Source organism: Hemicordylus capensis, chromosome 6 (genome assembly GCF_027244095.1).
Source record: "Hemicordylus capensis ecotype Gifberg chromosome 6, rHemCap1.1.pri, whole genome shotgun sequence".
NCBI classification, from domain to species: domain Eukaryota; kingdom Metazoa; phylum Chordata; class Lepidosauria; order Squamata; family Cordylidae; genus Hemicordylus; species Hemicordylus capensis.
The window spans coordinates 167,454,284-167,467,802 of record NC_069662.1 but is presented as its reverse complement, the minus strand read 5'-3'; the positions used below and the strand labels follow the sequence as shown (position 1 = coordinate 167,467,802).

At 48.6% G+C, this 13,519-nt stretch overlaps 1 protein-coding gene across 5 annotated transcripts in view; it reads right to left on the bottom strand.

Annotated features, from left to right (window-relative positions):
- The window catches only part of NBEAL2 (neurobeachin like 2), a 168,751-nt gene that overhangs the window by 33,506 nt on the left and 121,726 nt on the right, over window positions 1-13,519 (bottom strand). For all 5 annotated transcript variants that reach the window (XM_053260941.1, XM_053260942.1, XM_053260943.1 and 2 more), the window contains 11 exons: window positions 11,915-11,997; window positions 11,166-11,258; window positions 9,305-9,476; window positions 8,871-9,004; window positions 8,329-8,488; window positions 6,902-7,004; window positions 6,007-6,160; window positions 4,729-4,887; window positions 3,760-3,919; window positions 3,117-3,202; window positions 976-1,707 (listed from right to left, as the gene is read on the bottom strand). In XM_053260941.1, coding sequence (XP_053116916.1) covers window positions 976-1,707; window positions 3,117-3,202; window positions 3,760-3,919; window positions 4,729-4,887; window positions 6,007-6,160; window positions 6,902-7,004; window positions 8,329-8,488; window positions 8,871-9,004; window positions 9,305-9,476; window positions 11,166-11,258; window positions 11,915-11,997 — 2,036 coding nt within the window. The remainder of the gene's footprint in view (window positions 1-975; window positions 1,708-3,116; window positions 3,203-3,759; window positions 3,920-4,728; window positions 4,888-6,006; window positions 6,161-6,901; window positions 7,005-8,328; window positions 8,489-8,870; window positions 9,005-9,304; window positions 9,477-11,165; window positions 11,259-11,914; window positions 11,998-13,519) is intronic.

The window sequence follows — 13,519 nt, the reverse complement described above, 5'->3', positions numbered from 1 at the left end:
ACCGCATGTAAAATTCGTAAGTCGAGGAAACCCCATCTAAAAATTTGTAAGTCGAAAAAACCGCATCTAAAACCAGATCTAAAACTGCCGTTTGTAACTCGAAAAATACTTATGTCGAGTAGTTTGTAAGTCGAAGGACCACTGTACTTTATAGGTTAACTTGGACTAACCAAAGCCTCACAGCTTGCTTCTAAAAAGTTCAGAAGAGGAGCCACTTTTTGCTTTTTGTATTGTATTTGCTTTTTTGTATTAATTTTGTATTGCTTTTTGTATCCCCCAAGACATTCATTTCTCCCCCTACCCCCTCTTATCCTCCACTTCATGAGCCCTGCTGCTATATGAAGCCCATCTAAAGATGCACTACACCAAGGTTGACCACTAGCCCATTTTGCCCAGTACTGGAATAGAGCTGGTCTTGTGGTAGCAAGCATGACTTGTCCCTTAAGCTAAGCAGGGTCCACCCCGGTTGCATACGAAAGGGAGACTAGAAATGTTTGCACTGGAAGATATTCCCCTTAAGGGATGGAGCCACTCTGGGGAAAGCAGAAGGTTCCAAGTTCCCTCCCTGGCAGCATCTCCAAGATAGGGCTGAGAGAGATTCCTGCCTGCAACCTTGGAGAAGCTGCTGCCAGTCTGTGAAGACAATACTGAGCGAGATAGACCAATGGTCTGACGCAGTATATGGCCGCTTCTTATGTCTACTTTGTTTGGCAAATGCTCATAACTGGAGGTGTTAGGATTAAGCCGGGGATCTTTGCTATCAAAAGCATGGAAAGCAATGGCCATTGTGGCTAGGGAGGATGGGAGTTGCAGTTCAACAACATCTGGGGACCCAAGGTGGAGAACTCCTGTCCTAGAGAGAAAGGCTGGGATCTATGCTAAGGTGAGGTTGTGAGGATTTCTCCCAGCTAGCTGATTACCTCTCACTGCCCACAGCAAGCTAAAAAGAGAGAGCGAGAGAAGGAAAAAGCTCACCTGAGGGTTGCTCGTGTTGGAGATGTTATCACTAGGTAAGGTCTCCTGATAGCTGGTCTCATCCAACACATTGGAGAGGCTGGAGCTTTTCCGAGCCCGCATCCCTGGGAAGGGCTTGAAGGTCTCCAGAGGGGATGGGGTTCCTGGCAAGCTCACCGGTGTCTGGTTCCCACTCTCTGCTGTCGCCGCAGAGCTGGTACTGCCTAAATCCAAGCGGAGGTCAAAGGGTGACATGGAGAAAGGAGAAAGTGGGTGGTAGATCCGGTCTGCCTGGAGCACGTCACCGGCATGGGCTTCTCCCTGCCCAGGAATGTCAACAATGTTGGAAGAGGAGGAATGGCTGGTAAGGTCCAAGGAGTCAAAGGGCTTGAAGCCGTACGGGTTGTAGGGTTTGCTCCTGTGGCTGGTGGGAGAGATGGAGTGGTCCGAGAAGCCTTCAGACAGCTCGTGGTCCGAAGTCTCGAAGCCCAGTGGAAGGAACACATCCAGGTCCTGGAGATCGGTGGAGGAGGGATTCACTGAGTCCACGGGCTCCTTGCCCATTTCCAGGCCTGACGTCTCAGAGATCCTCAAGAGGTCGAAGCAGCCCCCATTGCTGCCCGAGCCTGACAGGCTGTGTTGGCGGGACTCGTACGACTCCTTGACGAAAAGCTTGGTGAGAGTGTCCTGCCAGCCAGCCAGCTTGGCCAGCTGCTTCACCATGTCGTGCTGGGAGTAGATCAGGTGGAAGAGCTGGAAGGAGAAGAGCAGAAAGCCAGGAGTGACCAACCTGTGGCTACAGCCTGTAGGGGCAGGTGCTGAGCTTGATGGAAGACGACTGAGGATGGTACTGGTTAGTGACAGGAGAGCTGGTCTGGTGGTCGCAAGTATGACTTGTCCCCTTAGCTAAGCAGGGTCTGCCCTGGTTGCATATGAAAGGGAGACTAGGTGTTTGCACTGGAAGATATTCCCCTCAAGGGATGGAGCCGCTCTGGGAAGAGCAGAAGGTTCCAAGCTCCCTCCCTGGCGGCATCTCCAAGATAGGGCTGAGAGAGATTCCTGCCTACAACCTTGGAGAAGCCGCTGCCAGTCTGTAGACAACACTGAGCTAGATAGACCAATGGTCTGACTCAGTATACAGCAGCTTCCTATGTCAACTACTCATAGGGATATAGAAAGCTGCCTTATACTGAGTCAGACCATTGGTCCATCTAGCTCAGTATTGCCCGCACAGACTGGCAGTGGCTTCTCCAACGTTACAGGCAGGAGTCTCTCTCAGCCCTATATGGAGATGCTGCCAGGGAGGGAACTTGGAGGCCTCTGCATGCAAGCATGTAGGTGCTCTTCTCAGAGTGGCCCCATCCCCTGAGGGGAATATCTTGCAGTGCTCACATGTAGTCTCCCATTCAAATGCAAACCAGGGTATTAGGCCTCAACTCTGTTGGGATGGGAGGCAGGTGAAAATCAAGTGGGCCCTCCACATTAACCAAAGGACGGGCACATCCACGTGATCTTTGCGAGGAACCGTTTCTCAGTGGTTTCACACAGGTGGTTCCCCGGTCCAGTCCTTGACATCTTCCATTAGCAGATCTCAGGAAAGGGATACCTGCCTGAGATACTGGCGAGCAGCTGGGTGTCGGAGTAGCAGACAATGCCAGGCTCGGTGAATCAATGGTCCGGCTCAGTAGAAGGCAGCTTCAAATGCGTCATTCTCCCCCCACCTTTCTAGTTAAGGTATTTCTCTGATGGCCGGGGGGGGGGAGGGGAGGGGTTTGGAATCAATCGTGGTTGCTAGAGTATTCACCGGTCCATTGTAAACTGACTGCATCATTCCATTCTGCTGACAGGGATGTGCACGAACCTGTTTGGAGGCCATTCTAGGGGCCTCTGAACAGGTTCGAACACGGGGCTGGTTCAAAGTTCGACAGTGGGTGGGTGGGATGGCTTTAAGGGTGGGGGTGGTTGCACTCCCCCCCCCCCCCGCTGGTGCACAGGTATGTAAGAGCCCGTCAAGGCAGCAGAGTGCCTCCCTGTCACCCTGCGCCGACATTTACCAGATGTCACCGGAAGCAGCGACGGTGGCTGCACAGCCAGTTCTGTGCACATCCCTACCTGCTGGACCATCCTGGAGTGACAGGTTCCCGGCCACAGTTCCTACTCACCTTTCTGCAGATAGCTAGCCTGACTGTCAGCTCTGCCCGGTGAGAGAGGTAAACCACAGCCATCAAATCCTTGTAGTTTGGGGAGTCTGGCAACAAGAGAACAAGGAACAGAACGTCTTCCTGAGAACAAAAGCAAGCTTGGGGACATAGCTCATCAAGAACAAGCTTCAGGATCCTGAGGTGATGGAGAGAGCTATTCAAGGTGACATGAGCCCCAGGTGCCTAGACTCCCTCCTCCATCATAAACGTTGCACCTGTTGTGCAGCAAGACCTGGCATATGCACCTTTCTGGAGGGACCCAGAATGCATAAACAGATATACACAAATACATAGAGGTGCTCTACGCTTGGAGGATGCATCCTGCTGCTTCACATCCAGTACCTGTGTGAATCAGACAGCCCTGTGTAGCTTATCTGTAGCTTAGAGCTGAAAGGATGAGGGGGTGGGTTGTGCATCTTGATTCCCACTATCATCTGATGCATGGACTGAATGCATGAATTCAGCACTGCTGAATTCTAGAGAGGTCCAGATAGCTACACTCCACTACCAGCTCTCCTGTACACCTACCTCTAGGTGGAATCTCTGTGAAGCAGTTACTGACTCACACCTCCCATCAGCAGGAGCGGGCAACCCGCTTCCATACCTGATCCAAGGACTTGCTCCAAGAGGCGCCAGAAGAGCGACATGGAGACCGGAATGTCATTCAGGTATGATATGAAGCCCTGGAAGCCGATGTCCTTCAGCTTTAAGCGATGTTTGCTCCGCTCATTCACTCTCTCATACTTCAGCAACTTGTACAAGATCTGTGTGCAGCAAAGAAACATAACCAGTGTCAGACTGGGGACCTTTCGGCGACGTAGAGTGACCTAGGATTAACTCCTCTCACCTCCATGTTTTACTCTTCAGTAGGAACCTAATGGGAGAAGCCTGGCTGTCACTGAAGACAGAAACCCCTTGATCTCTTCTTCTCCTGGCATGTCCAGTAACACAGCACAAAACACAGGTGTGCAATTGAGCTTGGAGTCCCCTCATCCTCGCTCTGGTTCACTGGCTCCCACTGGGCAGAGGAGAGGGAACTCTGAGCATGTGAATCCTATACTGCATGTTTTGCATTACTAGAGATTACCAGTGGAGATGCAGGATGCCATTTTCACAGGCAGCCAGGCACCTATGCCAACATCTAGTTCCAGCCTTAAGGGGTTACTCATTCTGCTTTTAAAAATATTTTAGAATCAGTAAAGGCTATCCAATAGATATTTTATACTGGATTGCATGGGAAGGCAATTTGGGCCTAGGAAAAATGGCTTCCTGTAGACTAAAAAATTTAACTGCTGTTGCTTTGGGATAGGAACATACATAGGATTTCTCTGACACACACCACCAGAAAGCTTCCCAAAGGAAACTGGTTGGTGGCATTGTGTGTTCATGACAAATGATACAAGTGACTTTCTACCACAGGTATATGAGCCCTGGCAGAATGGCTGCTCATTTGGACTGCTCCCCACGTTATGGCCGTGACCCAACTCTGGATCCCAAGGTCACCCCAGCATCTAGCAGTGTCCAGCAAGAGAGACTAGAACCCTAGGGGCTGGAGACACCCCATTTCCCTCACCCTGAAAATCCTCTCGCGCACTTCATCGGAGAATTTCCTCTGAACCAGCAGCGAAAACAAGATCTCCACGTTGCCCTGGTCAAAGAGGAAAGTGTACAGCTGCTCCTGGGAGGGGGAGCTCTTCAGCAGGCTGTGGATCACCTCCAGCACCCCACACACCTGAAAGAGACAGCGGGAGAGTTACAGGGGCTCCCCCGACACACAGCAAGCGGGGGGGGGGAGAGGTGCAGGCCGCATAGAAGGGCTGCACAGAATCATGATGTGGGCTCAGCTTTACTTAGGACAGCCTTCGGCTGCTTTCCTATTTAAGGAGTACACAAAGACCAAGAAGACTGAAAACAAAAACCAAGATGAGGGATAGCTGAATCGCAAGAACTGAGAAGCAAGCAGCCAGATTGCATTTTGCCCTTCAAAGCTGCCTTCTGATCGATAACTCGATACCAGTCACAGTCACATCCTCCCAGGGTGTGTCCACACATGTCTTGCCAACGCTGCACCCTGCAGGGCGAAACCTCTCCCAGAACCACTTGCTCAGCTCCACACACAAGTCCTTCCTGGCACTTGCATTTGAGTTTCCACTGAGTCAGGGATTTACACTCCTCATTACGCTAAAGGTGAAGAAACCCAAGGCACAATATGGAGCCCATGGCTTCCATTCAAGTTTAAAAGGTTGTAAAATAAGGGGGTGTCTGCACAGATACGCCCACCATTCTCCCCCCACACCTGCCCAAACTGACAGTACTGCTGCTGTGGTGTGTTGTCTGCCCATTTCATGTCAGCCCACACAAACCCATCCCAACACGCTCATGAGATCAAGGCACCATCACTCTTGGGAAATGTGCATGTGCAAAGTCACCATGTGGCTTGCACACTTTTCTCCACCCACACCTGGAAAGTGGGAGGAGGCACACTGAAGCATGCATTTCGGGGAGCAGAGACAGACAGGAATGCCCCAGAAGAGCTGAGCATTATGGGAATCTGCACCAAACCGACCACCACAAGAGCCTCCAGGGATGTGTATTGGCTCCTCACAGGTGCATTTCAGAGCCAGGCACCACACACAGAGAAGGGGAAGGCCCACCAGCTGGGCTGCAGGGGAGACCCAGAGAAGCACTCCATTTCTTAGAGAAAGAGGCCCAATGTTTGGTCATTTTGAGGAGAGTCAAGTCTCAGCCCGTGTCCCAAACTCTTGATTTGAACAAAGAGGATGGGACACTAGGGCTGAAGCCTGTTCTCTCCCGCACCGACCGGCTGCTGCTGGTGCTCCCTACTCCCTACCTGGTGTTCATCATTCACAGCAGCCAGATAGTTCAGAGTGCTCTGCATCTCCTCATTAGAGAAGCTCCTGCAGAAGAAGTCCTTGACTAGGCTGAAGAGGGACGTTTGCACTGTCCTGATGTCATCTGTTGCGACTGGCTTCTCCTTATAAGTTCTGAGGAAGGGGAGAGGAAAGGGCTTCATGTAGGGATGGTCTTGTCGAATCAAGCCAAAACATCTACCTAAGTCATCTCTAGCAGTGGCAATCAACACCAGCACCTACATCCCAGTTCCCGCTTGAGACAGAGCTGGTTTATACTACCTGGAAAGCAAGCCAAGCACACAGAGACCCTGTACAGGTGTCAAGGCAGCATGGCGGCCTTTACTGCTTCAACTCAACAAGCCCCATTTTTCCAAGATGGGCTCCACAGAGGTTGCAGCAAACACTGTCACATGTATTACACGTGGGGGGAAATGCAAAAAGAGCTTTGGCACCCGGCCAAACACTCCCCCAGCTCAGCCCTAGTTCTATACAATCATGTTTCAGGGATGTGCAAGGGCGTGCCTGCTCATAAGGCCATGGGGTGCATGGTAGCCATCGGAGAGCTTGGGTTGGCTCTGTATCCTCCACCTCATGTTGGGTTTGACTGTTCCCCTGCCTCCAAAAAGGCCCAAAGAGCTAAATTTATAGTGTTGTGCCAAAAACTAGATCCTGCACATGACAGCAGACATTCCTGACCCACCCACCATGTGTTAGGAGACAATACAGATTGTCTTTACCAATGCTATTCAGTCAGCAGATGGTTGTTTTACCTGGCTGGGACTTGGAGCACCATTAACATTAGGGAAAGCAACCTGTATTTCTTACATTGTTCATAGAGTCTCTCTTTCCAAAATGAGGAGGAGACTAACTCACCCATAATATGTCCGGATGGAATCTAAGATGTACTGAACTCCGTATTTCTTGCGGATCTTTTGCTTGTGATCCTTGATGATGTTCGACAAGTATTGGATGTGACCTGTAAGAGGAGGATGGGTAAGAGGAGGAAGGAGAGGCTGGCTCATTTGAAAGCCGTTCTGCCTAGCCGGTTCTTTTTCCAGGGCACTTCGCATTTAGAGATGCCACTTGAAGGCTGTGGAGGAATGAGGCCTAAACCTCTTATTTTTGTATGTAAGACTTTGTATTGTAAATTGCATTGCTATTCAGGGTATCAAGAATGCTGGGCAGGGTCAAAAGGTCATGGCTGCTGTTCAACAGATTCGTTTTTTAGGGTGATGAAATGTCCTGGTTTGATCCTGGAGAGAAATGGAGGTTTGATTTTATTGGTCATTGATTGAAAAATGGAGTGAAATTGAGTTACGCTGACTGGGTACTTTGAAAAATATAGGAGGGACGTTTGTGTATATATAGGAAGCTGCTTTCAGCAGAGTAGAGTACAAGTTGAAGTTACATATTGGAGAGCTGGAAGAGTTTCGATTCAGAGGAAGAAAGAGAGACAGCTGGGAGTTTGGAATATAAGCTGAGAGTCCAGAAGAAAGCTGAAAAAGGAGTTCAAGAAGAAGTACAGAACTGAACAATTGCTGGCACAGTCAGAGAGGATCAGAACTGGGTCTAAAACGAGCTGTGAAACCACTGGCAGAGTGTGGGAACTCTCTGGAGAGCTAAAACCACTCACAAGCAAGAAGATACAGTCTGGGCTGAACCTCAGAACTGTGAAGAAGAACAGGACCTGAAGCTGAACAAGGGAAAAGCCAGGGTGGCTGAAAAGCTGAAGGGATTGCAAAGGACTCTGGTCAGGGCACAGTAAGAGTCAGGTCAGTTGGTTGAATTTTGACCACCTTTTGTTTATTCTTTATGATCTTTTGGTTACTGGTTTTGTACTAAACTTTTAAAAGGAACTATTAATTTACAGTGAACTAATTTCAGAGTAAAATTACTTATTTACCTTTAAAGTAAAATTGTAGCTTCTGTTTTCTCCACCCCATGCCTAAAGCCGTCTACCAATTTTTTGATGCAACAGAGGTTTGGAAGGCTGTTGTAGCAGACTCAGCCAGAGTAAGCCTAAAAGTCTACTTGGTGGCAGTGGTTAAAACTTAAGGGTCACGGGGCTGGTTGAGATGAGGCTGTGACAAGTGGCAGCAGCACGGGGCGATCTGTCACAAAGGCCAATTCAAGTTGTGCCAGGAGGCGGCTGTTAACCACACAGGGAAGCTCTTCCATGTGCCTGGGGTTATTCCTTTCATGCTAGTGCAAACATCCCAAGCCAGAAGAAACATTCAGCCACCAAGTGGGCCCTTTTATTCCATTGTACAAACAGCTGACCCAGACCATACAATGCTCACCCAATCGGACAGCAAAGTCACTGTTGCTCCAGATGCGGAAGTCAAACAACAGGTACTGGTACAGTAGGTGCAGCAGAAGGCTGTGTCCTTCTGAAGCCACTTGCTCCATGAGGAACTGAGATGCCATCAGCACATTCATGTCCATTGTCTGGCTGGAGACCTGCAGGACAGAGAGGCCCAGACATTTACATGATGGCAACTTTCCCCAGCATTATGGACTTCTCAAGGGAGCTGGGTCTTCGCACAACCAAAATAGCAAGCGGAAAGGTATTCAAGGTGGATAGCGAAGTGGTCTGGTGGTAGGGCTCTCAGGAAGGAAGTGCATGGGTTTAGACATGGAAGAGAACTGAACATTAACCACATTATTATCTATATCTATAGTCAGAAAGTACGTATGTTTTGTATCTCAATCATAAATAAAACAGCAGCTGAATTGCAGCTTCCTAATGCACCCGCCCTTAAGGCCCGGACTGGACATTTCCCACAACCTCGCCAAGGCTCGTGGGCAACGTAACTGGCACAAATACCACTGCAGTGCTTACTTTCTGGAGCAGGGCCCCAATGATGGCAGGCCCATTGCACTGGACCAGGCTCTCCTGATTGACTGGGTGGCCATGGAGGAAGTTCTTCACCAGCAGCAGGAAAGCAGCCACCCCGTTCCTCTCCAGCCTGCCCTCTGCGGGTGGAAACAAGACATCTTGGTCAGCAAGAAGGCACTTCTGCTCATACGAGAAGCAAGGAGGGAGTCGCGTGCATCAGAGAAACACAGAGCCCCAAAGTGGAGTAGGGGTCTGCATTATGGGCAAGGGTGGGGGGAGAAACCCTTTCAGTCGTCAGCGCCAGATTACACACAACACACACACCCCTCCAGTTGTGAAATCAGCTGGGTCTTTCAAGTACATGCTTCTACAGTATCCTCGGCCACCACACTCAGCCTGCCTGGTGCTTAGGTATAGTATGATGGATGCTTAATAACCTGAGGACTTCCCCAAGGGGATGAGCATGCCCTGGGAGTTCTGCGAAGAGGTCAGCTCTGGGCCAACCAAGTCGTGTGTTTCCTGGTCGTCTTCGGCATCTTTCCTCTGGGAGGCCACCTGATCCAGCAGGGGGAGCAGCACGCCCATGCCACCAACGCAGTTCACCACGTCCTGCAGGGACCACAAACAAAGCCTCAGCAGACATCCAGAGCAACGGCCATGTGGCCCACAGGAGGCTGCACTCACTCCCCCTTTCTCCAGAGCCTGGTGCCTTCAGGTGTCATGCAGACCCTTTCCGAAGATAAGCAAGTGTTTCTTCGAGGGAGCCGAGCACAGCTTCTTGCACAGGGGTCTGGATTTTGTTGACTAGCCCAAAGTATGGAGCACTAGATATTCTCTCCCCACAGCAATGAATTTTTAAATACGGCGCCTTGCCGGTTTGGAAGCTGCGCCCTTTGATCTGGATGGTCTTGTCCCTTCAGGTCAGAATGGCATTCTGCATAAACTCAGAGGTACTGTGTAATTTACCATCCCTTTGCATATTCCAGAGCCAAACACTAGGGCACTGAAATGGTTAGAGGTCTGAGCCCTGGTTTAAACCAAGGCCCTGCTTCACTCTCTCCCCACACAAGCCCCCAGAATCTGGAAATCTGGGCAATGCAGGCAGCTGTGTGCTTCCTGGGGTCTTGCACTGATAGACAGTGTTAGGATCCAATGCAGTTGCCTCTTATTTTTGCAAGCCTCTACACAACCTCATGGTCCTTTGTGTATGTATACCCTATTTTTCTGCATGGATGCATCCAAATAAATTCGAATTGCAAAAAAATTACAAAAGAAATCTCAGTTAAAAACACTAAAAGGTTGCAGCCACAAAGTCAGCATAATATTTACCTATCTCACCCAGTTGTTGTGCAATAAGATGTGCGTTATTCATTTTTAACCCCGTGAAGCATTATATAGGTGTGTTATTAGAATTACATTTATTGTGGTCTGTAGATTAGTATATCAAAGATTATTAAAGATACTGTAGGTTAGTCCCATCAGTTTGTTTGTTTTGTTAATGGTTAATGCTTGAAGATACTCCTAGAACCTTTACTTAATTATGCACAAACACACTATTGTTCTCTCTAATGGACTTATTATTATTATTATTTTTATTTTTATATTTATATCCCGCTCTTCTTCCAATGAGCCCAGAGCGATGTACTACATACTTGAGTTTCTTTTTCACAACAACCCTGTGGAGTAGGTTAGGCTGAGAGAGAAGTGACTGGCCCAGAGTCACCCAGCTAGTCTCGTGGCTGAATGGGGATTTGAACTCTGGTCTCCCCAGTCCTACTCCAGCACTCTAACCACTAGACCACACTGACTTGAGATTTGCCTCCCTACTGTTGATTTGGGATTTTTGTAGAAGAGAACTGCACACCTATGGGCCATAAAGTTAAACTCTGTGGTTTCTAACAATAACATTTCCTAGAAAGGGATATTTCAGCCTCTTTGCAAAGTACAGTTTAGCTTTCCTCTAACTTTGCACCTCAAATCTGCCTTTGCGCCAGTGATGCTAGAGCTGAGCAGACAGATTTGTTTTTTTACATTTTATATCCCGCTTTTCCTCCAAGGAGCCCAGAGCGGTGTACTACATGCTTAGGTTTCTCTTCACAACAACCCTGTGAAGTAGGCTGGGCTGAGAGAGATGAGCCTCTGGACCAGGGCATCACCCCTAGAAACAGTGGCCAAGTAAGGGATGATGGGAGTTGTACTCCAGCAGCAGATGGAGGGTCGAAGTTGTGCAGCCCTGCCCTAGGCCAGCCACTGCTGCCCAGCAGCAGCAGCAGCAGCCACTGAGACCCACAACTGTACCTTGATATCCCAGTTCACCACTTTGTGCCCGGTCAGCCGTCCATCAAAGAAGTGGTACGGGGAAAGGTCCAGGCAGACGTAGTTTTTACAGGCCTAGAAGACCACCCAGGAGAGACAGAAAAGAGATCATTTTTAGTGACACAGTCAACAAATGAGGACATCTAAATATTAAATGAATTCCAATTAAGCACTGCAACTTTCAAATAGTTTATTACTTGGAAGTGATAGAAATAGATCCTAGAGTTGCCACAGACATTTCACAATGATGGTGAAATCACTGGATTAACAAAGAACAAATGTTTCTCTCTGTCTCAATGAGCCTTAGAATGACGTTGGCTTTATTTCTATAAGCAACTGCTTGACATGACAGAAAGAGCTACTAAGTACTTGCATTTTAGAGAGACTTAAACCACCTTAAAGTTAGGCCACTGGGTGACCAGATTCACTGAAAATAAACCATGAAAGCTTATACTTGGGCTGAACAAATGTGTTCAGTCTAAGTGCCAGAAAACATTCCATGGCATTTTAAAGTCACTTAATTACACTGCGAAAATATAGAATTTAAAACCCCAACTTTAGATTTTTTTAAAAGGTTCTTCTTACACACACATTTCAGTTTTAATATCATGCACAATAGGTAAATGAATTGTATCTTGACTTGAATTCTTCAGAATGACTGGCATAGTAAGATGACAATGCAATATTAATAAAATATTACCCAAAAAGTGAGAGATCACACCTGGTCTTACCTGTGGTGTGTAATACAGAAGCAGTTTGCTACTGAGCTCCTGGAAGTCCCCTTCTGGCTTGAAAGGGGATATGACATTTGGTCCTACAGAAGGGAAAGAGAAGGGGAAATGGGGCAGGCACCATTTTTGAGGAATCCCACTTGAAGTGAATCATCCCCCTTGCCCACATTCATCCTGCACTCTCAGCCAACATCCTTCAAATTCACGGAGCTATTTTCATCCCTTGGTAATTGCAGCATCAAGTGAACCACACAAGAGACACGTGTGTGTGTGTGTGTGTGTGTGTAGACACCACACATCCCACAGGTAGAAAAGTTCACATTAGTTCCATGGAAACACTGAGTGACATGTTGAGTGTCATACATGCATAGGCAAGATGGACCTAGTTTTCATCTCACATGGAGAAACCGCCCACCCCTGCTTCTATTTTTATTTATTTATTTAAGAGATTTATACCCCATCCCTCCAGTACATTACTGCTCGGGGTGGCTCACAACATGCTCAGCTCAGCAGAGCTCGCCTCACCCCCTGATAAACTGCACCGTCCCAGCACCACGTGCCCTGCTGGTTCCTACAGAGGGAAGTATCCTTTTCTGCTGGCGACCTCAAGTCACTATAGCCCTGTCTGCCAAAAAGGTGACAAAGCCGAGGCAATGGAAGCATTCAGACCCAATTTTTGCAGAAGCAAACTTGGTCCTCTGCTGCGATGCATCTCTGCCAAGAATGGAGCAGCAATTCCTTCAGCACCACATCCCTTTACAGGGAAAACAATTATTCTAGTCCTTGAACATGTGCCTTCAAACACACTGCTTTCATCTGCCATCTGAATGTACTCATGGAAGCAGATAGCTGGATCTCCTCAGACAATGAATGTGGAAGTCTGGACATTGCTACTGACAAGGCCTGGTCACTCGTCTCCCTCTGGACTGGAGGGACACACAAGATGGCCAGATACATCCACTACCCATAAGAACATCCCTGCTGGATCAGGCACAAGGCCCATCTAGTCCAGCATTGTGTTTCACACAGTGGCTCACCAGTTGCCTCTGGGAAGCCCACAGGCAAGGAGCATGTGCATGCCCTCTCTCCTGATGCTGCTCCCCTGCAACTAGTACTGAGAGGTATCATGCCTCTGAGGCTGAAGGTGGCCCACAGCCACCAGACAAGTAGCCATTGATAGACCTGTCCACCATGAATCTGTCAAAGCCCCTTTTAAAGCCATACAAGCTAGTGGCCATCACCACATCCTATGGCAAAGAATTCTACAGATTAATTATGCGCTGTGTGAAAAAGAACTTCCTCTTGTCAGTCCTAAATTTCCCAACCTTCAGTTTCATGGGGTGACCCCTGGTTCCAGTGTTGTGAGAGAGGGAGAAAAATCTCTCTGTCCACCCTCTCCACTCCATGCATAATTTTATACACTTCAATCATGTCTCCCCTTAGTCACCTCTTTTCCAAGGCAAAGAGCCCCAGATGCCTTGTCTCATAAGGAAGGTGCTCCAGGCCCCTGATCATTTTGGTTGCCCTCTTCTGCACCTTTTCTAGTTCTACAATATCCTTCTTAAGATACGGTGACCAAAGCTGTACGCGGTACTCCAGATGAGG